Below are 24,088 nucleotides of genomic sequence, written 5' to 3' on the forward strand. Positions count from 1 at the left end.
GGTTTCACAGTTGGGAGCCCATGGGGGAAGGGGCCGGGAGGTGGGGGTCCAGAAATGAAGGGTGCCGGGTACCAGGGCCCACGGGTGATGGGTTGCATAGGTCGATGGGCTCCTGGGAATGGGGGTCCGTGTGTGAAGTGGTCCTGGGGGGGACGTCCCATGGATGAAGGGTCCCCTGGGCCTAGCCGTGGGCCTGAAGCAGCCTGATGTTTAGAGCAGGCGGCTGAGGGATCCTGGGGACTTGTTCCCACGGGTGAATGGTCACTGGGACATTGGCCTGGGGTGGGAGGTCTTGTGGGTGGGGGTTCTATAACGATACACACATGGTCAGACGTTTTGGGGATGAAGGGGCCTGGGGTTGGGAGCCCGAGGTTGAGGTGCCCAGGTGGGACGTGTCCCTGAGTGGGGGGCCCTGGTGTTGAGGGCCCGACGGTGACGGGTCCTGCTGGTTGGGACCCAGCAGGGAGGGCTCCTGGTGCAGGTGGCCCCACAGCGAGGGCTCCTCGTGCTGGGACCCCCAGGGTGGCAGGTCCCGGTGGCAGCGCCCCAGGGGCACTGGGTGCCGGGGGCCGCAGGGCGAGGGGCGCCGCGCGCGGGGGGCACCTGTGCGGGGGCTCGCGGGGCCGCGGGCCCCGTCTGCAGCTGCAGCTCCGGCACGGGGGGGGCGCTGGGCCCCACGGCCCCCTCCAGCTCCTTGGAGCGCAGCACCCGCGGGGAGCCCTGTGCCGGGCTCGGTGTCACCAGGAGGCACCCAGCAGTGCAGGGGGGCAGGGCCCCCTTCCCCCTGGAGCCCCAGCCACTCCATGGAGTTTCCCTCCTGCCCCAGGAGCCCCTGGCAGCTCTCCAGACCCACTGGAACCCCCAGCTGCACCACAGGGCACTTATGGGATCCCCTCCAGACCCATGTCTGCACCCCAGGGCAACCACTGGAGCCCCAGATGCCTTGGGACCCGCCTGCACCCTGGGGCAGCCTGGGAACCCCACAGACCCACTGGGATCCCCCCGTTGCACCTTGGGGAACCCTTGGTCTTGCCCAGACTTCTTGGTACCCCCACCTGCCCCTGGGGCTCCATGGGACCCCCAGGCCCCTTCAGACCCCCTGTGACACCACAGGACACTCTGGGGATCTCCAGTCCCTTGCAACCTACTGCCTGCACCCTGGGGCACCCAGGGGACTCCACCAGATCCTTTGGGCTCCCCTGTGCAGCACAAGGCACCTTTGCCCCCCTGCAGCCCTCTTGTCACCCCCAGGCCTGCACCCTGAGACACCCTTGTTGCCCTCCAGACCCACTGGGACCCCCCACCAGGTACCCTGGGACTCCCTTGTTCACCCAGACCCTTTGGGACTCCCCTGCGGCACCCTGGGGCACCCATGGAATCCCCAGAGACTCATCAGAACCCCCTGCTTGCACCTTGGGGCACTCATGGGACCCCAACAAACCCCTTGGGATTCCCCTCTTGCACCACAGGGCACCTTTGGAACCCTCCCCCTGCTACAGATGCCTCGTAACCCCCTGCCTGCAACCTGGGCACCCTTGACCTGCCCCCTCTGCCCCACACACACCCACTGGGACCCACTCTAGCACCCTGGGCACCCTTGGAACCTCCCAGACACACTGAGATCCCCCTGCCTGCATCCCGGGCCACCATTATCCATTGGGATCCCCATGTTGCACCATGGCAACCCCAGGCCCCTTGGAAGCCCCATGTTGGACCCTGGGACACTCACGGGATCCCCAGATCCATTGGAATCCCTCTGTTGTAAACTGGGGGACCCACAGGACACGGCTGATCCCTTGGGACCCCCCAGCCTACACCCTGAGGCACCCATGGGCCTCACCAGACCCTTTGGGGCTCCCCTGTTGCACCCTGGGGCATCCTTGGGGCTCCCAGACCCCTTGGATCCATCCTGCCCATGCTCTAGGGGACCACTGTGCCCCTCAAGACCTGTTGGGACCCCTGTGTGCACCCTGGAGGACCTGTGGTCCCTTCGGACCCTTTGGGACCCCCCCGTTGCACCATAGGGAACCACTGAACCCCCACTGCCACCCCAGACCACTTGGGACACCCCTGTTGCACTCTGGAATTCCCCCCAACCCATTTAAACCCCCACCCTGGGGCACCCACGGGACACCATCCCCCCAACTCCTTGTGACACCCACGTTGCACCCTTGGAATCCCCTTGGGACCCTCCTGCCTGCAGCCTGGGGCACCCCTGGGCCCCTCCAGGCCCCTCGGAATCCCCCTCTTGCACCATCGGGCGTCTTGGGAAGCCCCTGGAACCATTTCCCAACCCCTTCCTGCACCCCGGGACAGGACCCTTGTTCCCTTTGGACCCCGCAGTGCTCTGGGACCCTCACCAAAAGCCCCGATGATCCATCCCATTGGTACCCCCTCTCACCAGCTCTGCCCTGCGACAGCGATGGGACCCCCCAGACCTCAAGTGCCAGGGGCCCCTTCGGCACCTTCCCCACAGACCTCTTTGAGCCCCCCAGATCCCCTGGTGTCCCCCCCGGGGTAAGGAACCCTTCGGTCCCGGCTCTCCCACCCACAGGACCCCCTTGGGTCTCACCTGGGGCTCCGCAGTGGTGGCGTCGGGGTTCTTGGTCACTCTGCGCACAATGCGCAGCCTCTTCAGGAAGGCTCTGAAGAACCTGGGGAGGATGGGGGGCAGTCAACGGACAGAGCGGGGGCCCCGAAGCCTGGGCCCATTCCCATAATCCCAGCAGGAGACATGGGGACCCCGGGCAGGGTGCGCACGAGCACACGTGTGTGCTGCAAGCAGGTGTCATGGGCATGTGCACGAGCACCAGCGTGTCTCACACACGGGTGATGTGACGGTGACCACAGGCACCCACGTGTCTCACACACGGGTGACGTGACCATATGCATGAGAACACGTGTCCTGCACACGCAGGATGCGAGTGTGCTGACGAGCACACACGTGTCACAGGAGGCACTGGGGGGAAGGGGCACCCGGGGTGTCTGTCACCCAACGCAGGGGGGCACCCGGCCCCAAGGGGGCGGCTCTGGGGGTGCCACGGGGGACGGCAGCACCCAGGGGGGCCCAGCGGGGCCGGCACCCGCGGGGCGGCTCCCGCCGCCGCTCACCTCGGCACGCAGCCGGCCGAGCTCCGCTTCCCCATGGCGGCCGCGCGCAGCTCCCGGGCCCCGCCGCCTGCCGCGCGCTCCCGCACAGCCCAACGGCCGCTGCCCACAACAGCCGGCAACGGCCCCAGCCTCCGGCTGCGAGGTCGCGGGGCCCCGGCCGCCCCTCGCGCCTCGGGCCGCCTCCAGCCGCCGCCTCCAGCCGCCGCCTCCCGCGGTCCCGAGCGCCTCTGGCCGCACGGGGATCGCGCAGGGATCGGTCGTGCGGGACTCGCGCCGCCCGCAGCCGCCGCCGCCCGCCGCGCGCCTCGCTGCGGCCCCGGGGCCGCCGCCGCCTGCAGCCGCCGCTGCCCAACGGCCACGTCACGCGCTGGCCCCGCCCACGGCACGCGCCGCCACGCCCCCAGCCTCCCGCCGCGCGCTCATTGGCTGCTTCTGCCGCTGCCCCGCCCACCTGCCAGAGGCGCTCAGTACCTGCCCCGCCCCTGGGCCCCGCCGCCACCACCTGATTGGCTGCGGATTAATGAATATTCAATAACATCGGTAACATTGGAGCCCAGCGCTGCGGCTGGTGCTAGCAGGGGATGATCATCTGTGGGCTGGAAATGTCCCACTGCAGAAGCCTCTGCTCCCGCCACGTGAGAGGACAGGACACCTGCCCAGGAGCAGGAAGTTGGTTCGTTTCCTCCTGCTCCACGGGCTCTTCACGGGGAGTTCATCCATGCACCAAATGCCCATGGAGAAGCTCCTGGGATGCAGCACAATTCAGTTCCCTCCTCTGTGCTCCACAAGTTCACAGGAGGTTTCCCCTTGACTAAATTTTATGTCTCTCTGCATAGGAGCTTCCTGTCTAAGCTCGTAATCCACAGGGATGGAGAGAGGGTGGCAGCTGGACACACACAGACACCTTTGGACTTTTGAAGGGACAGAGTGGTGGTGGGGTTGTGTTTCCATGTGTTTCCTAAGTAAAGCAGGACAAGGCAATGGGCAGCCTTACGCCAGACTTAGCCTCCAGAAAAACATTAATTTTGTGTCTTTCTTCTGAAGCTGGGGTCAACAGTACACCAACACACCCAAGGGACTGCAGCATGAAAGGGCCTCTGCTCTGCCTGTGCGCTCTGTGGGCTCCAGGGGAGGAGGTCAGAGTCCCAGCGTGGTCTTTCAGGGACCAAGGGCTGCATTCGGGGTTCATGTCCCTGGGAGCACTGCCACTGGAGGTGCAGAATGGTCTCTGAATCGCATGCCTGGGGCTGTCGCACAGGTGACAGTGCTGATGACAGATGCCCATCCTTGTGGAAGGGAACCTGAGGCTCCAGGAGAGCTCAGGGGAACCCCGGGGATGCCTAGGGGTGGCAGTGAGTGCAGTCTCACCAAACATGGGGCAGCCCATGGTAGAGTCCCCCAAAGACCGTGCAGCAAATGCAGGCATGCCTGGGGAAAGGAGGGCTCGGCAGTCCCTGGAGAAGCAGGGGGGACCCAGGAGGCGCAGGGAAGGAGGACTGGAGAGTGATTCATGCACTCACAGTGAAGCAGCACAGGCCGGCGCTAATGCACACCTGAAAACATCTCCTGCTCTTGCAAGAGCCCAGGGGTCACTCTGAGAACCGTTCAAAAGCCTGGACACGTGCCAGCCGTGCCAGTCGTGAGCAGCCCTGTTTGGCTAGATCTGCTTCCCACTCCAGCCACCAAGGCCAGTGTGGAGTCAGGAGTCACCCATGGCCTTAGGGCCCCACAGCCCCACTAGTCTTTCCATGGAGATTTTCTGAAAACAACTGACAAGGGGAGAAAAACCTTCTGAGGGGTTTATTTGGAACCGGCGATGGCTGTTGCTACCTAGGGCTTGTGTGGGCACATGGCTGCTATGGGGCACGATGCAGTAGCATCTCTGTAGCCCCCAGGACACAGTGTCTGTTGCTCTGCGCCAGCCCCGCTCTCGGGGCCCTGCCGGGCTCTTTCACCTGCGCCGCTCCTCTCGCTGCCCCGCGATGCAGCAGCAGCAGAATGCTCTGCGCAGAGCCCGAAGCACCGTCCTGAGCCGCGAGCGCCATCGCCGGGGAGCCGCGATGTCCGGAAGGGCAGCGATGCCTGCGGTGGGAAGCAGAGCTGTGGGCAATGGGCTGCACGGGCGCAGGGCTGCACCTGCCTGTCCCTGCCACCAAGGGCTTCCCAAGGGGCTGTGGCCTTTGCATGGGAGCCCCGAGTGCTTCCTGCTGCCCACCTCAGTGCCACTTGCTGTCCCAGACAATCCCACTGTCCCCAGAAGGGCTCTGCATGTGGGTACGTACCTGGCTCAATGTCTGGCCTGGGGCTGCAGGAGGACAACGACTTCTCCTCCTCTTGGGACTCTGAGGCCTCCTACATGGGCAGAACAAGAACACACACGCGTTGGCCATCAGCTGCTGCTGCTCAGGGTACCAGTACCCCTGGTTACACAGGGTCAAAGGGTTTGGGGATGGGGAAGGCTGTCCATGGATGCACATCCCAAGGGAAGGGACCTGCGGCTGGCACGGCAATAGGACAAGACTCGTTGTGGGGCCGTAGCAGCAGGGCTGGGCAGGGGGAATGGAGGCAGCCGGGGGCGTGTGTGGAACAAGGGGGCTCGTGCCCTGGTGTGGAGGGGGCTGCTGCTGGGGCTGCCCCTTCCCTCCTTGCTCGGCATCCAGATCCCAGGGCTGAATGCGACGTGGGCTGGAGCAGACTTCATCCTTGTGCCTTTGGCACTTGGAAACAGAGAGGAGCCGGCATCTCCCCATGGAGACATGGCAGAGGGCCAATGCCTGGGGTGACAGTGGGATGCCATAGACAGAGGGGTCCCAAGGGATTGGGCAGCTCTGGGCACCCCCTCTGCTCCCCCCAGACCCAGCTCACAGGGCAGCTCCCTGGGCTGTCACATTGTGACTCCGCCCGATACTCTTTTCACTCAGAGACCCAGTGGCTGGTTTGCCCTTTACGGAGGTTAAAGCTTGCTCTGTCTCCCTGTAGTCTGCCCTGTTAGCCAAGTCCTTAATATATGTACAGATTGTATGGACTGTGTCATATGGATTGTATGGAGTGTCATTATTTTCCATGAAACTGTGCTCTGCCTTATTTTTTTTGTTTGTTTGTTTCCTTGTAACTAGAAGAAGATCCCCCTGTGCCTGTTGGCAGCCAGTTGTCTAAGTAAAGCAGGTGGGAATTGGGGCAGGTGAGCTATAACCTTGAGTGCAGAGTTAGGTGGACTAAGGCTGACTTTCAGCAAGAGTGATTTAAATTCCCAAGAGGCTGATGAGAGAAATGGTAGGACTGGGGAGATGGAGAGGAAGATTGTGCATACAGTGCCTGATCTCTGGGACACGGCTTTTCCTACATGTGCTGACTTCATTAGGAGTCACTCTGGATGGCTATGAATTGGATGATGTGTTGTCACCTATTCTTTAGAATAATACTAGAAAACTTCAAAAAGATGAAATACTGGTATATGATTGTTGTCTTCATCTTTCAGCTACACTCTCCAAACCTCTCCGATTAGCCATGGACACTTGAAGGAAATAGCAGGGAGAGTCCTGGTTTATCAGGGCGTTTTGCTTTTTAATGAGCTCCATGCAGTACTTGGAGCTGAGTCCGTGAATTGCAGCTATTGAAAGGAGATTGAAGAAATCAGTGAAGAAGTCAAAGTCAGAAGGAAACCCTAAAGTTTTGTAGAGCATTAATGGATCCCACTGAGGCCATTAACTACAACAGCTCACCAGGGGCTGGTTAAAGCTAAAAAATATAATCATTGGTAATAGTTAGGTAGAGAAAATACTCAGGTGGCCCTGATGCCGAATACACCCTTGGTGTGTTTTGTCAAGGAAAATGGCCACGCGTGGGCAGAGAAACCCTGGGAAGGGAGATCCTTTCCTCCATTTGTTGCCCATGTCTCTTCCTGGCATCAGTGTTTGGGTAGGGGTGTGCAATGCTGAGTGCAGGACAAACACACGACACCTCCCAGGGTCCCCAGAAGGATAAAGGGGGCAAAGAAGTCCTGATGATTCGGGGTAGGCCTCGCTGACAGGCACAACAGCCATAGTCAAAAGGATAAAGACCTCCATTCTGTTGGGGCCTTGGCAATGCCCTTGACCATCTCTACCACAGGTCATCCTAGACCTGCTCCTGTGTCCCTGCAGACTGTAGACACCCAATCTGCTTCCCCAGCAAGTTCTCACAAGAGGTTCTCCTTCCATTCATTGAGAGCTTTTCCATCCTCAGTGGCTGTTTCTTGAAACACAAAGCCATGGGTGGTGACAGACTTGGTCTGGGTGCCCTGTAGCACCACTGCTCTACCCTTCAAGTGATATTTCTTCACTTGGGGCGAATATAATCTTGTGTATCACAACAGAGTGCAACAAGAGGAACTGAAGTGCCAGGGCCTGAACAACAGGCCCGAGTCGGGGTTGACTTAGAGATGAATACGGCACTGCCTTTGCAGTACACAACACTCACCTGTAGAATTGCTCTTGCCAGCTTGCATGGAGGCTTATTAAACTGTAGCTTTTTTAAGCTCTCGTGCAGCTGTTTTTGACCTTGAAGGGAACCCTCCCATCCGAGGCCTGGGCTCTGACCAGGTCCCCATCCCACATGATAGGGAAAGGATGCCACATCAGATGTTACCGCTCACAAACAAAATGCAAGTTATCATCATTTGCTGATTTGTCTCTATAAAAGATGGACACTCTTGCCACAATTTTGGAGACCTCACGGGTGGAAGCACCATGTAAGACCTCCCCGTTGCCGGGAAGGTTCTCCAAATTCTCACCACAACAGGGACTCCCCAGCAACTGCGGATCTGGATGATGATCACATATGATGGCATATTTAGGCAATTGGTGATGTATCTTTTAGTCACTATTCTCTTTCTCGTATAGTAATGGTTAGGTGCATTACCTTGCTTATTTTGTCCGTTGCTAAAACCAGTGCTTATTTTGTTAAAATAATTTTTGTTAATAAATAATTTTTGTTAATAAAATAATTTTTGTTAAAACCATAAGCTTATTTTGTTAAATGTATCCTTCCGTACTGCCTTAATATAAATAGTGAAATAAGACCATTCTTTCCAGTGGCGTCTGGTTCTTTCAGTCGCCCCGTCTGCCCCAGAGCTATGCAGGTGCTCTTCTTTCTCATCGTGCTCCTTTGCATGCCCCAAGCCCCTGGCCGTTATGGCCCTGCGTAGAATGGTGCATTACAAGCAGTATGCAAATTATTGCCTAATGACTTTTAAAAGAAGGGAAAGATGCCTCTTCTCTTGCTGCTCTCCAAGAAAAAGCAGCCCAGCCTGAGCCAGGCAATGCCTGTAACAAGACCAAGCAAGGTAGAGCAAGGTCCTTCCTTGCGCTCAGCTTCTTCTATTCCCAGTTGTCACTTTGACCATGCAGGTGGCAGATGAAGTTGTCTGAGGTGGGAAACACAGGAATAACACCAGAGGAGAAACTGCCACTTGTGCACTTTGAGATGTGATCGTGACACATGCAATGCTGCAGTGTGACAGACAGAGAAGGGGTAAAGGGAAGCAAGCTAACCATCAGGAGGCATGAAAGCAGTGCGAGATGCAGTGCCATAAATGCAGCATTCCAATGTGAGCCCCTTTTTGCATCTATCAGGCGGTGCTCAGAGAGTCTCTGATGTGTGAACGTTCCTTGCCAAGGGCCAGAGGTACAAGCAGTGTAACTGGAGGGACTCGATTTCTCCAGTTCATGGAGCTCTGTCAGACGTGGGCACTGAACAGTGCAAGAGAGTCCCCTCAGAGCCCATGGTTTTGTGGGTGTCCAGTTTGCTGAAGGGAGCCCTACTCAGATCCTCCTCCACCAAGGGAAAGTCTTCCTTTCTCCATTTCTCCATGGTCTCCAGGGCCTAGGATTCCTGAGGGTCACTCTTAGCACTAAAGCCTGAGGCAAAGGTGGCCTTTTCTGTGTCATCTCTCACCAGGACTCTTGGCCCATTTAGCAGCAGGCTCGTATTTTCCCTAGTCATCCTTTTTTTCCTGCTGTATTGTTGTATTATATTTTAAATAATTATTTATTATTATTTTTTTCAGGAAGGTAAGAGTAAAAATTCATAAAGAAATAAATGAAGAGCACATGTTTCATGCCAAGTACACGGGAATGACAAGTGACTGCACACAGGACAGTTTTTGGCACTGACATTGTACCCATTGAGGAAGTTTCCTCAGTGCCTCCTTGAGCTCCTTGTTCCTCATGCTGCAGACAAGGGGGTTCAGTGCTGGAGGCACCACTGAGTACAGAATGGCCAGTACAGAGAGATCCAGAGCTGGGAAGTGTATAGAGGCGGTGAGGTGGAAAAATAAAGTGGCTAAGGGTGACATTTCACTGCCCCTATGACAGGGGGTAGGAGTCAGACCCAACCAAATGTGTATCACGACCTCTAATCCCTCTGGGGGACTGCAGATGACTGCACAGTCCAGGGCACCTGGACTGCAGAGCATTTCCAAGGATGCTCATTGTGTAAATCCATGACCATTGAGCATCTCCACTATCCTTGGAGTCTGATAGGTGAATTCCCAAACCAACCCTTGGTCTCTCAAAGATCATTACATGATTCTGAGCTCTGTGTTGCTGAACCCATGGATAATCCTGTGCAGCAGGCCCTTGAGGGGTGCAAGTCCTTGAGCCTATTCTTCACACCAGCTTTGGAGGAAAAGCCCAGCTTTCACGCACTGTACTGATAGAAATTACTTTATTACAGAGATACTGTTAGGGAGCCAGTCCTTGTCCAGCATTCGACACAATTGAGGGTATCAGGTGAGACAGAGCAGACACCATAAAAAGGGGAATGAATACAAGTAGTTGTGTAGCAACACGATAACAATTATTATCACTAGTAAAAGCCATAATAAAAATAACATGAAGAAACAATGTTCAATCCAGTTACGGGATACAGAAAGAGTCATTTGTGGAGAGATGTGGAAAAATTACCACTGCTTAAAAAGGTCCTTGAAATCACTTTCCTAATGGCATCCTTGAGCTCCTTGTTCCTCATGCTGTAGATGAGGGGGTTCACTGCTGGAGGCACCACCGAGTACAGAACAGCCAGCACCAGATCCAGAGATGGGAAGGAGATGGAGGGGGGCTTCAGGTAGGCAAATGCACATGTGCTGAGAAACAGGGAGACCACAGCCAGGTGCGGCAGGCACATGGAAAAGGCTTTGTGCTGGCCCTGCTCTGACGGGATCCTCAGCACAGCTCTGAAGATCTGCACGTAGGACACCACAATGAAAACGAAACATCCAAAGACTAAACAGGCACTAGCCACGATAATCCCAGCTTCCCTGAGGTAGGAGTGTGAGCAGGAGAGCTTGAGGATCTGGGGGATCTCACAGAAGAACTGCTCCACCACATTGCCTTGGCAGAGGGGCAGGGAAAATGTGTTCCCAGTGTGCAGGAGAGCATTGAGGAAACCACTGGCCCAGGCAGCTGCTGCCATTTTGACACAAGCCCTGATGCCCAGCAGCATCCCGTAGTGCAGGGGTTTGCAGATGGCAACGTAGCGGTCATAGGCCATGACCGTGAGAAGAGAATACTCAGCTGACATGGAAATAGTAAAACATAAGACCTGCCAGACACATCCCGGGTAGGAAATGGCCCTGGTGTTCCACAGGGAATTGGCCATGGATTTGGGGAGAATGGTGGAGATGCAGCCAAGGTCGAGGAGGGAGAGGTTGAGGAGGAAGAAGTACATGGGGGTGTGGAGGCGGTGGTCGCAGGCTACGGCTGTGATGATGAGGCCGTTGGCCAGGAGGGCAGCCAGGTAGATGCCCAGGAAGAGCGAGAAGTGCAAGAGCTGCAGCTCCCACGTGTCTGCAAATGGCAGGAGGAGGAACTCGTTGAGGGAGCTGCTGTTGGACATTTCATTCTCTCCAGGCTCTGTGGATTGTTCAAAAAAGAAAAGATATTGGGCAGTTATCCCAGAGTTTTAAGGTTAAATATCTCCCGACTTGTTCCAGTTCTAATACACTGCCCACCTTGCCTTTCTTCATGGAGATCTTTGTGCAGCTCCTTGAGCCTCAGTGTGGGGTGGATGAATGTGCTGTGAGGAGCAGGGGCATCTCCGCATGGGCTCCAGAGAAGTCTGTCTAGCTCTACAGTAGTGGGAAGGAGACAAGAGGGGTGATGATCTCTGAGATTCACATTTTTTCAGGTGAAATCCCCCTGGTTTGTTAAAGGGCTTTTCAGTATCTACAGCACTAGTGCTAATGAATGTGTATTGAGCGTACAATTTGGGTATTTTTAACATTTATTTTGACATGTATTTTCTTTGGGATGCCCCTCTCACCTCTGCAGAGTGTTCCTCACAGGCAGAATTTTTCAGCATTTCTCCTGGGAATCATGAGAAAATGGATTTATAGTCACGTTATGCAGAGTGAGGAGAGCTCCTCTGCCTATTAGCCTTGATTGCAGCTGTTGTGTGCCCAAACCTCAGTGAGGTGCAGGATGATCACCCTGATCAGTTGCCCTAGAAAGAACCCAGCTCCTCCTAAGAGCAGACAAGTCCAGTTTCAAAACCTCCGATCTCCAACTTCTCTCCCTTTCTCAGGGCACCTGAGGGAGGTCTCCAAGCTTCGCTTCTAGCCAGGAATATGCAGGGCTCTTTTCAGCTGTCCATGTGCAGTTTCCAAACCATTTTTTCATACTCTCAGTCTCTGTAACAGATTCTTCAGAGCTCTCCTGGACATCACAGAAATGGCAGGAGGCAGCAATGTCCCTCCTGAGGGCACCTCGAAGTGTATTAAGACATTATAGGCAAAATGGTCAAATGAAGTTGCATTGAAGATGGACTCTGCTTAAGGGAGAGTTAACTCAGTTCCTAAACCCATGGGCTGCATTTCCTGGGGTTGCACATGTTAGAGGGGACTGGAGTCGCCTCACTCCCATGCATATTCCTCTCTTCCACAGCTTGCAGGGTAGGTGTCTGAACTGCATCTGAAAACCCCAGGGAGCCCAAGAGAAGAACAGGAGGGGAAACAAGGAGCAATCCTGCGATCCTACTGCCAAGGAGAGAAAGGGAAGACAGGCAGAGGGGCACTCAGGAACACCCTTACCTCACCTATGTGGGCATGCTACCTCACAGATGGTGACATTGCAGGCCATGCATCTGAAGCCCCTTTATTGGGCAGCAGGAAATGTGCCCATAGCAGCAGGGATGCCCATGTCCTTTGCCAGGGATCTGGCTGTAGAGGAGTGGGCTGATACCCTGGACCCCAAGGCTGTCAGGGCAGAGAGGCTGCTGGGTGACAGAGGAGACGTGGCAGGGCTTGCTCAGAGGAAGGTGTCTGCATTGGAAGAACTGAGCATGACTTCCCCAAATCCATCCTCCCATCATGGTGGGCACTTCCCTCTCCTTCCCTGACCATCTCTGCTGCCCACAGCAGTCCCTGATGGCACCTTACTCTGTCCCAACAATTTTTGTCAGTCTGTGCTCACAGAGCACATCACTTTTGTGTGCTCAATTGTGCCCTACACAAGCCTCTGGGAACAGGGCACTGTCCAGGGGCATCGCTGTGCAGGCACTTTATGGAGCAAGTAGAATAAATAGCACAAAGGGGATGCTGGTGCTGTCTGCAGGCTAAGGTGGGTTGAAGAGGCTCTATAAAGTTTCTCACAGACCTATTGATCTGTGAGAGGGAAGGCTTGAGTCCACTACCTTGGCAAAACAGAATACACTCCTCTTTTCTCCCTGCAGCAGTTAGGGAGATAACTGAAAGTGCAGACAGGAAGAGGAAAGTTCCTGCCCTTGGAAGTAGCCCTTCTCTTGATCTTCCTCTTGAAAAGACTCTTCAGACATGTCCTGCACATGAACAAGGTGAGCAGACTTGACCGAGGCAGCACAGTCTCAACAGGAAGATGATCCTGGCTGACTGGGCCCAGCCCTGTCAGAGCTTCTCTGTGCAGCACTGACCCTTGCAGGCAGCAGAGTCACTGCCCAGGGTGCTCCCTCGGGTGCAGGGATGCTGCTCTGATTCAGAAACCTGGAGAGACCTATGTGCACACCCAGCACTTGACACCCCTGCAGCGATACCTGGAAGAAGGGAGCAGCATGCCCTGCCCTGTGAAGGTGCATCAGGGAATCCCTGAGCTGAATCAGCTCCTTCTCCTGCCATGCCCTGGATAGTCCAGGAGAGACAAGTCCTATCTGTCATGGGGTGGGATGGGTTCAGAAGATCCGTCCAGGAACCTCAGCAGCATTGCCCTGCAGCCAGAGACTTACCACACAAGGGGTTGTGAAGATTTCTTCCCACAATGAGCTCTGCTCTGTCCTCTTGCTCCACACTGCCGTTCTCCTCTCGCGGCCTTCTCTCCTCTCCTGTCCACAGCAGCAGGCAGTGCCCGCAGCCCTGCTGCTCTTGGCACAGGAGCTGCTCCTGCACTCGGCTGTCTCTGGGCAGTGCTGCCAGGCTGCCACGAGCTGCCTCCGTCGCAGGAGCCTGGCCCCGCTCAGGAGCAGAGGAACAGCTAAACTCACCAATTTCTCTGTCACTCGGGTTCCCTCCTCCTGGGAAATGTGCACTGTAGTCAATTAAAATAATCCCTGATTGTCTCTCTCTAAACACTAGGAAAGACTGGTGTCAGCACTGTAGTTTGTTTCATCAGAGCATGGTTACTTGGAAGAGCTGGAAATGTCCCACTCAGGAAGCCCCTCTTCCCAACTCTTAGCTAAGCAAGATAAATAAACACCAGAATAGAGCTCACTTTCCCGGTGTTCAGGTATTGGTTGATGTCACCCGGTTTGGGATTCTCAGGCTGGTTTAGAAGACCCTGGGCTGCCATGGTGTTCTGTGGTGAGCTCCACAGAAACACACAGCAGGTGGGATTCCCCTTGCCCAAGCTGAAGTGAGCACAGCAGGGATGCCTGGATGAGAGGTCTTGCTCTATGCTCCCAATCACTGGTCGTTCAGGGTGGGTGTCAGCTGCACACACACAAACCCTTGGTGACACTGGAAGGGTCAGAGGTGGTTGAAGGTATGCGCCAGTGTCTGATTGCTGTTATCACCATATCTACTTTCTTCTACAGCATGTGTTGGGACTGGGTAGGAAATTGCTTTGGTCTCCCAAAATGTCATCAGATGCCCACTGCTACCAGAGCTCTACTAACTAGGAAACTGAGACACGAGCAGATGCTGACATTGAAATAGTTCATCTCAGTCTGTTCATGCACTTGATTCACTGACACAGAAATAGGCTGTGCTGGATGCCTGGGTATCCAGCACAGCCACGTGTCTCTAGCAGATACACCCTGTGACCTACAGGGTAAACGTGTCCCTTTCAAGTGGTTTTGGGCGCTCAGGTTTCTTAACAGTGCCCACATGTCTGGATCCCACTACTGTCCTTCGGCCAAGTCCTAACAGTCTACAGCCAAGCTTACTTCATAAATGAGAGAGGCACGTCACCCCAAGGTCTCTGCACCCTTGAAACCTTCTAAGTCTCCATCTCTTGAAACTCTTCACACCCCTAGATGCCATGAATGGGACTTGGGCCAATGATGACCTTGTTTCCTATTGTTTTGATTAAAGGCGTCAGTGTCAGTAAGTCTGTCTCATCAGATGTATTTTTATTGCCGAATCCCGAGCCCATCCAGCACACCTGCTCAGGAGCAGAGGCCCAGCTGAACTCACGAATTTCTCCATCCCTCGTGCTCCCTGCTCCTGGGGACTGTTCGCTGGAATAGACTGAAATAATCAACAGCGGCCCCTGTCTAAGCACTGAAGGAAGATTGATGCCAGCATTGCAACTGGTCTCATCAGAGGATGGTTATTTGCAAAAAGTAGAAATGTTCCACTCTGGAAGACCCTATTGGCATCTCTTAGCTGGGCAGGACACCTAGGTGGGGACAAGGATAGAGCTCATTTTCCCAGAGTTCAGGTGTTGACTCAGATGAGCCAGGCTGAGCTTCTCAGGCTGGCCTAGGAGGCCCTGGGCTGGAGGGGAATTCAGATCCTTCCCATATGCTCTACAGAAGCACCCAGGAGGTGGGATTCCCCTTGTGCAGGCAGAAGGGAGCACAACAAGGCTGTGTGCAAGCAAGATCCTGCTCTATGCTCCCTTTAAAATCACTGGGGATGGAGGAGGAAAGCCCGCTGCTCACATACAAGCACATGGTGACACTGAAAGCGAGCGAGGTGCTTGAAGGCATGCACCCACTTCCATCAAGAGCGTGAACTGGGGACCAGGTAGGGAGTTGTTGACCTGAAAGGACACCACATGCCCACTGCCACCAGAGCTTCTCTCACTAGGCTGCTGAGGCACATGCAGACACTGCAAGCACTTGATGTCAATCAGTGCAGCCACTTCACTCAGTGACGCCGAAATAGGCCCACAGGGACAGGTGGGCTGCCTGGGGTGTCCAACACAACCCCATGTCTCTAGCAGATACAGCAGGGCACCTATAGGAAAACCAGGACCCTTTGGAGTGGTTTCCTGACAGCGCCCAGACAAATGGATGCCACCACTGCCTTAGGCTAAGTCCTCCTTATCTACAGTCAAGCATGCTTCAGAAATGAGAGAGGCACATCACCCCAAGGTCTCTGCTCTAGTCGCTGCACCCTTAACACCTTCTATCACTCCCTGCCCAGAAACCCTTCACACCCCTAGAGGAAATGAAGAGGAAATGGGCTAAGGGTGACTTCAGGCTGCCAAATCACAGGCTGCCTACATCCAGGCACTTCTTCACTAACTTGATGTTATGATGTTATGATGAAGCCATCCTGTCCCACATGCTGATCACTGAGGGATGACACTAATAGCCAGCTGCTGCTTGGCAGCACTGTACTGCTTGATCAGTGTTTTCAGTAAGCCCGATACTCCATCCACCTCCCTTATGGTCCACTGATCCTCTGCAGATCAGTTCACAATTTGATTAGAAGGAGACTATGAGAAACCTTTTCAATGCCCTTGCCAAACAGGGGCTTCACAAAATCCCCTGCTTTGTCCTTTTGCACACAGGCATTCTTCTTGAGGCGGAAGGCAACCAGGTTGCTCTGGGAAGGGCTAACTTTACTCTTGTATCAGGTTGGTAGGTGGTTTTGCCAGGAAAATCTCCTGGCTCCTGTCCCAGTGCTGCTCAGCTACAAAAATTATTATTAGTTTGTCCTTAAACTCTCTTGAAATTCCCTTTGCTGCTGCTTGTCCTTGTTGTCTCTTGTCCTTTCCTGACCTTGGCCCCAATCAGACTTTCACCGAGGACAGTGACACCTTCACCTCTAAACGCAGCCTTGCTGGGGTCTCCAGGCACCGCGCAGGGAGGCCTGCTCCATGGTAGGAGAGGGGTCTGCAGACAGTGGGGCTGCCTTGGGGACCCTCAGCAACAGGCAGCAGAGCAGGGGCACATTGCAGGCACCTGGCGGTGACAAGAAGGCAGGAGCGTCCCTCCTCCCTGGGGGCAGACGCCTTCTGAGGGCAAGGGCACGCTGGAGATGTGGGGGACCCTGGACCCTTCCACAAGGCTTCACACACGGTCTATTTTTCTCCTGCTTTGGATGTTTTTCCCACAGATTCATTTTCACTAATATTCTTACACTTTGCCACTTCCCACATTTTTCCCACATTCTGCTCTACTTTGATAATTTTCCCATGCTTTGACAAACATTCCCTCCCATGCTGGTGACCATTTTTCCACACTTATGAAGATTTTCCTACCCTTTCGTCTTTTACTCGACCTCTCCTTCTTTTCCCATGCGTCCTCGATATTACTGAGCTCTCAGTGTTCTTCTTGCACTTTCCTTTTTTTCCCATCACTTCACACTCTTTACACTTCTGTAACCATTCCCACACTTCTGACCATATTCCTACATTATTGATCCTTACCCATGTTTTTCCCTAATTTCCACAATCTTGACACTTCTCCAATACTTTTGCACTTTTTCCCGCCATTTCAATTTCTTTTCCAATGCTTACATTTGCCATCTATTATTTTCCAACTCTTGCACTCATTTGCCACACTTTTGCACTTTTCCCTATGATTTTCATAATTTTCCCATGCTTTCTCTTCTTTCCCTTCCTTTAACTATTCGCCTACCCTTGCCGTATTCTTTCCACTCATTTCCACTTGTTGGACCTTGTTAAAAAATCTGTACATATCAATAAAACCTATAACAATTTCTTACATATTAAGACGATATCTAATGTCTCTTAGCTAGGCAGGGTGCCTAGATGGGGACAAGACCGATTTCTTTACATATTGATTGCAATTAATAAATGGGATTAACTCCCTTCTCCACTCCTACAACTCAATGCTGCACCCACAGGGCAGGAAGTTCAGCAGTGGTAAATGAGTGTGGGCAGAAAAAAGCCCATGTCAGGAACCTAAGCACGAGAGTCCCAAGTGTTTTTTCTTGTCGTGCTGGCTGACTGGGGGTTGGCGTCACATGGAGCTGAAGGGGTGTAAAACGTGTCTGTTCCCATGTGCTGAGCCTCAAAGTGGGAGCAACTCGGGGAGGAGGAGGACTCCCAAAAGAGTGAGGAAGTGATGGCCTGGGATGGCAAGGAATAGCCACGGGGTGATGTGGGAAAGAGAAGCGCAGGGAGGGAGCAGTGGGATGCAGGGAGCTCTGCCTTGGGGGAACCAAGAGCCAATTGAGAGCACAGGGGTGAGGATGGGGGGCAGAGCAACAGGGTGGCCTAGTGGTGGGTCTCTGCTATGGAGTGCCTGACGAGGGGCAGCCTCTGCAAGGCCTGTGGAGCGCAGAGCTGTGGAGAGGACAACTCATCCTGCGCCCCAGGGACCTGCTCAGGAGTGGGGAGAGGAGGAAACGACGCGGTGCCTGGTGTCCCCATGGCGACTGCCAGGGCTTTGTGATGGGGGTGGCATCGTGCCCACAGGCCACTGTGATGGGGCAGTCCCCAAGGTGACCGTGTCCCTGCTGGGGTCTTCACTCTGAGGAGAGCGACGCAACCAGCAGGGAGCAACTGCCCTTGGTGCCCGTGTGAAAGATCCTCAGAGAGGTTCCTAGACATGGAGAAGGAACAGCAGGGTAAAGCCTTCTCTTCTGAGAAATCTACTACTTCTGAAAAATCTACTCTTCTGAGAAAGGCTCTACAGGCTATTTGCTTTTAAAAGTCCTCAGGAAGGTTGCTTGGTCTGTGGTGAGAAAAGAGCAAACATGTCCTTAACACATCTTCCCTCCAGAGGGCTTGAAACGGGACATTGGTTCCTACGAGGCTCCAAAACCATGGGTCAGGCCAGGTAGAAAATCTGAGGAAGTTTCTCCAAATCCTGTGAATTTTGCCCAGCTTTCTTTCATCTGACCCTGAGGAAAGCCATTTCGCTTTTGCACCTTACTTATGCTTTGGGGATTGCCATTACACCTCCAAGTAGTGTTTCTACCCTGGATATAGTTCCTGGCACCTGCCTCTCTTTCGGACCTGTAGAGTCCTGGCACCCTGCATCTCCCACTCTTTTGATACTGGGTGTCTCAGGACAGGCCCACACACTGCATCACTGCTGTCCAGGCTCCTGTATGGAGCCTGTAAGGCACTGCCGTGCCTCAGGAGCTGAATTTTGACTTGTTCACAAGTCGGTGAGATGACCATCTCCCAGCTCCCCTACTACTGAAGCTTCCAACAACCAACATTCCTCTTTCCATAGTGTTTGCACAGCCCTGGAGTAAATCTTGAAGAAGGGAGACTGCATCCCTCTTGAAGCTTTCAGATATGTGGCATTCCAGACACTGAAAAGCAAAGCACACCTTTCCTCCTTACTTTCGGTTGCCTATTCAGCCTCTAGCATCCTGTCTTTGGCACAGGAAGGCGCACTCTGCACCCTGGGGTCTTTCCCCATTCTCTCCCCTGTCTCCTCTGTGTCTGCTCAATCTGTTCGATGCACAAGGGTCGTGGGAAGTATTGGTTTAGAGAGCTCCACTGAAGCCATGAGAAGCTGCAGAGCTGAAGGCCTGATGGAGGAAGTCTGGGACGTGGCTGTTTCCCCTGCCCGCTCTTGCTGTCATGTTAAGGGTCCAGGAAGGTCCAGTGCTTTTGGTGTTGGGGATTGAGTTTCCTTTGACATCCTCAAGTCCTTCTTTGGGTTGCTCTGAGCAGCCAGGAAAATCCCTCCTCTCTAAGGTCTTGCATCAGGGCCTTTTCCCTACTTTTGTAGAGAAGCGCGGGCAGGTCTGGGATCTCCAAAAGCAGCATGGCCCACATCATGACCCAGGAACGCCAGGAGCTGTATGGGTCTCCCATTCCCACATGTCCTGCTTAAACTGACAATTTCTAACATCATCTTTACAGGCCACGAGTTGGCCATTGTAGAACCGCCTGTTACTCTTTGTTCACTCCGGGACCCAGCTGCTGGTTTGCACTTCAAGGAGTTTAAAGGTTGCTCTGTCTTTCAGGAAGGGTGTCCCTTGTGGCAAGGGAACCTCATTGTTGACATGCTGGGCTTAGCCTACACTCAAAGACCACAATTACTATTTGTGAAATTATTTCAAGCTTTATTTCTGTTTCTTTGCAATTAAGAAAAACCCTGTGTTTGTTTGCAGCTAGTTCTCTAAGAAACTCTCTAAGGAAAGCAGACGGGAGTTGCAGCAGATGAGCTCTAACTTTCAGTTGCTGATTTCAGTAGAACAGAGAAGCTTCTAACAAGAGTGATGGAAGTCCCAGGTGGCTGATGTGAGAAATGGCAGGTTGGGGAGGGGAGGAAGAGTGTCCATACAGTGCTTGAGCTCTGGGACGGTGGTTCTCCTAGATGTCCAGACCTCATTGGGAGTCATTCTGGATTGAATACAATTCCAGAATATTGCTGTTGATTACTCTGAAAGCTGGATATTAATAGTAACAATAAAAACCTGTAAAATCAGAAATACTTGTATATTATTTATGTCTCCACCTTTCAGCTACAGTCCCCAAACCTCTCCAATGAGTCATACAAGCCTAGACAAAAATTGCAGGGAGGGACATGGTTTGTGAGAGCTTTTTGCATTTTAATGAGTCCCATGGTATATTTCATGCTGAATCCATGAACCTCAGTTACTGAGAGGAGAATTCAAAGTCAAGATCAACCCACAACATTTTGCTGAGTTTTAATGGGTCCCATTGATAGTTGTTAGCAGTAAAGTGTCTCCAGGGGCTGATTAGAGTGGAAAATTGTCATCACTGATAACAGGTAGGCAGAGGAAACGTGCACATGGCTCTGATGCCACATTAACCCTTGAGGTGTTTTATCAGGCAAAATGTCCAAGCTCTGCCACTGAGCTTCTGGGAAAGGAGATCCTTTCCCCCACATGTTTTCCAGGTCCTTTTGATGACAATGTGTGGGTGGAGGTGTGCAGTGTTCAGTGCAGGACAATGATATGACACCTTTTGGGGTGTCAGCAAGAGGGACACTGAGGCCCAGTGTCTCCTGACAGGCCTTGGTGGCAGAGACAACAGCCATAGCCAAGAAGATGCTGTCCTGCTCTGGTGTCTTTGAGCCTTGGCAGTGCCTTTGTCTGTCTCCACCAGAGCCTGTCCTATGTTGTCTCATGCCAGCAGCTGTGTCCATGCAGCCTGTAGACACCCACCCTGCTTCCCCACTTTGCTCTCACACGGGATCTCCTTCCCTTCACTGTTGTCTCTGCATCCCCACTGGCTGTTCCTTCCCAAAGCCATGGGATGATTCTTGGTTCCTCCTGGGTGTCCTGTTGCACCACAGCACCAGCCTTCAGGTGTCATTTCTTCATCCTTATGTCCAGTCTGAAATTCTCTAAACTGGGGATTTTGAGGGTTGTTTTGGCTATTCATACTGCCTCCCACTACCAAGTAAAGCTCCTGGCAGTACCACAGTGTGGGGAAGAATATAACCTTGTCTGTCAGGACAGATAGAAACTTGAGGACTGAGGACAGGGCTGAGAAGGGCCTTGGTGCTACGAGGGATGCCATATGAGGCAGTGGTGCAGGGTCATGTGAATAGTGCCAGATGCCTGCGGGGCTGCATTAGTAGTAGCATGGCTAACCAGAGGAGAGGAGTTGTTATCTGTCTCCAAGGGGGACTTTTCCTGAAGGCAGTGGTGGCACTCAACTTTGGGGGAGCCTGTATGAAACCCGGGTGTCCTAGGTGGTTGCCAACTAATTAGAAAGACCCGATTTTCCTGTTGGTTCCCTCTTAAATATGCTACGAATGTGGCGATTTTGCTGGACCTCAGGCATCTGACACGGCCGAGTAGACCTGTTTTCCTTGCATGAAATCAAGTGTCTGCACAGAATCATGCAAGCTCTTTGCAATGGACATGAATCTCCTCATTGCTCTGTCAGGACGAGTGGACATTTGCACCTGTCTTGGAGCAGCTCTGTCCAACGTGGATTGCCTCCCCCTTGGAAAAAGTCCAAAGGGGCGAGTGTGTGTGCACAGCTGATTCACTTCTCCCAGTGACTGCAGTGGGAGCTCAGAAAACCAGCTCCCATACAGGCAGCCGTTTTGTGCACCCCAGCAGCTGGACAAAGGGAATCCTCCTCTGAGTCTGTGGAGTGCACAAGAGCAAACTGAATCCTCCCGCGCTCCTGGAGCTTCTCAATGGGCATTAGCTGTACTGCTGAACTGCTCTAAATCACCTCCTGAAGCACGAGGGTGTTGACTCCCTTCTTGCCCCTGTGCAAGTGTTCTGAGTTCTTATGGGATGGAAGCAGAGGCTTCAACATCAGGACATGTCCACTCTCCTAGACAACCATCCTCTGATGAGGCCAGCTGCATGCTGGATTCGTTCCACGGACTCTCTCTCTTTACATCAGTGGACCCTTGCCAGGGATGACCTTGCTGCCTTGCAGGAACTGTCAGCCCTGGAGGCCCAGAAATGCCTGGAGGCTGCACAGGGGACAGAAAATGTCCCATCTGCAGCTGGATCCCTGCTCCTGAGCTGGGCCTGGCTCCTGGGACTGCGGGAGCCCATGGCAACCTGGCAGGCGCTGCAGAGAGACAGCTCTGCCCAGGAGCAGCTCCTCATAAAGGAGCACCAAGACTCAGGGCACTGCCCGCAGGCACCAGGCTGGGATGAGTTGCTCATAAGTGAAGGACAGTTGGGAATGGGAGGACGGCTGAGCTCACTGCAGGCAGAAACCTCCCCAGCCCTTGACACGGTAAGTCTCTGGCTGCAGGGCTACACTGCTGCGGTTCCTGGAGGGATCTTCTGAACCTGGCGCCTTCAGCAGCTGATTGGATTTGTCAGGGTGGCTCTCCCAGCTTCTCCTGCTTGGAGCTGGTCGTGCTTTAGAGCAGGGACTCCCAGCCACACATTCGGAGGGATCACGGCTGCCTTCGCCCACCCCTCTGCCTGCAGACACAGCCAACATCCCCTCCCCAGCCTCAGCAAGGTTTGTCTCACCTGCTCTTTTGCACCTGCAAACACGGAGGTGCCCTGGGCAGGGTCCTGCCCCTGGTAGGTGTCTGCAGGGCAGAGCTGAGCACCCAGCGGGTGCGATGGGGTCTATGAACATGGACAGGGCAGAGATGTGGATACAGAGAAGCAGCTCTGCAGGGATGGCTCCAGGAAATGGAATCATGGTGAGAGGAAAGTGCCTCCTGCAGCGCCCCTTACCACCAGCACAGCCCTCTGCACTCCAGGCCATGGGGGCCAGGGCAGGAGTTGTCCCACAGCAGCCGGATGTCCAGGAGAGGAGACACATCTGAGTGCCCCTCTGTCCCTGCCAGGCCCTGCCTCCCTCGGCACAGCTATCATGGTGTTACTCCATGATCCCACCTGCCCACGCTGCCCTTCTCCTTCCCTTGAACTCTGTGGACAGGGGGTTTGTGATGCAGGTCAGACACTGGCCCTGTGGGTCCTGCCATGCAGAGGGGTCCTGGACTGTGAGGTGCCCAAGTGCCCTCTAAGCTGTGGGGCTCAGGGCAGTGTGGTTGGAGGAGCTTGGAATGAGCCACCTCTCTCATCAGGACACCCCATCCTCAGGATGTCCTGCCATCTCCCTGGGTGCCTGTCTGGGCTGCAAGCTGCCCTCCGGAAGAGCTCAGCTCCCCCGTTACAGCAGGAGCTGTCTGGGTGCCCCAGGGAGAAGCCTCCTGGAATCTGAGGTCACAGAATCGCTGCAGGGAGGTGGATGTGGGCAGCTGGCAGGAGCCCAAGGTGTTGCTGGCTCCAAGGGGAGGGTGGAAACCTGCCTGACACCCCCACCAAAAGAGTGCTGGTGGACATGATGTAAAGGAATCCTCTGCTCTCCATGGGGTCATTTAATTGAGGGGTAACATGAGTGCAAGTGTCCTACACCTTCAAGGTGAGAGCACAGGGTAATTGGGACCAAGGCAGATGGAGAGGCCAGCGCTGCTCTCCCAGCATCAAGGCCAAGAGCTGAAGCCATAGAACTCAAGGATGGTCCTGCTAAAATGGGGGGGGGGGAAGCAATGAGTGTGTGTTTAGGCAAGGATATGAGAAAGTTTCACTCAGGGAAGTTTTCTCTAACTTGTCCATGCCTTTTCTTCCTCAGATATTGCCCGTATGCTGCAAAGGAACAAATGTCCAACAGCAGCTCCCTCAACGAGTTCCTCCTCCTGCCATTTGCAGACACACGGGAGCTGCAGCTCTTGCACTTCTCGCTCTTCCTGGGCATCTACCTGGCTGCCCTCCTGGCCAACGGCCTCATCATCACAGCCGTAGCCTGCGACCACCGCCTCCACACCCCCATGTACTTCTTCCTCCTCAACCTCTCCCTCCTCGATATTGCCTCCATCTCCACCACTGTCCCCAAATCCATACACAATTCCTTCTGGGACACCAGGGCCATTTCCTACTGGGGATGTGCTGCACAGGTCTTAACTTTTAACTTTTTCATTTCAGCTGAGTTTTCTCTCCTCACAGTCATGGCCTATGACCACTATGTTGCCATCTGCAGACCCCTGCCCTATGGGACCCTCCTGGACAGCAGAGCTTGTGTCAAAATGGCAGCAGCTGCCTGGGCAAGTGCCTTTCTCCTTGCTCTCCTGCACACTGGGAACACATTTTCCCTTCCCCTTTGCCAAGGCAATGTGGTGGAGCAGT

The 24,088-nt window shown here is 54.2% G+C and overlaps 1 protein-coding gene across 1 annotated transcript; it reads right to left on the minus strand.

The window, feature by feature from the left end:
• Positions 1 to 10,026: 10,026 nt before the first annotated feature.
• On the minus strand, positions 10,027 to 10,986 carry LOC148595740 (olfactory receptor 14C36-like). Its single transcript, XM_088519728.1, has one exon. The coding sequence runs from the start codon at positions 10,984 to 10,986 to the stop codon at positions 10,027 to 10,029; it is 960 nt and encodes a 319-aa protein (XP_088375854.1).
• Positions 10,987 to 24,088: the final 13,102 nt, after the last annotated feature.

The sequence above is a fragment of the Tinamus guttatus genome, unplaced genomic scaffold (assembly GCF_059628265.1).
Source record: "Tinamus guttatus ecotype Peru unplaced genomic scaffold, ASM5962826v1 Tinamus_guttatus_pri_ptg000068l, whole genome shotgun sequence".
Classification (NCBI taxonomy): domain Eukaryota; kingdom Metazoa; phylum Chordata; class Aves; order Tinamiformes; family Tinamidae; genus Tinamus; species Tinamus guttatus.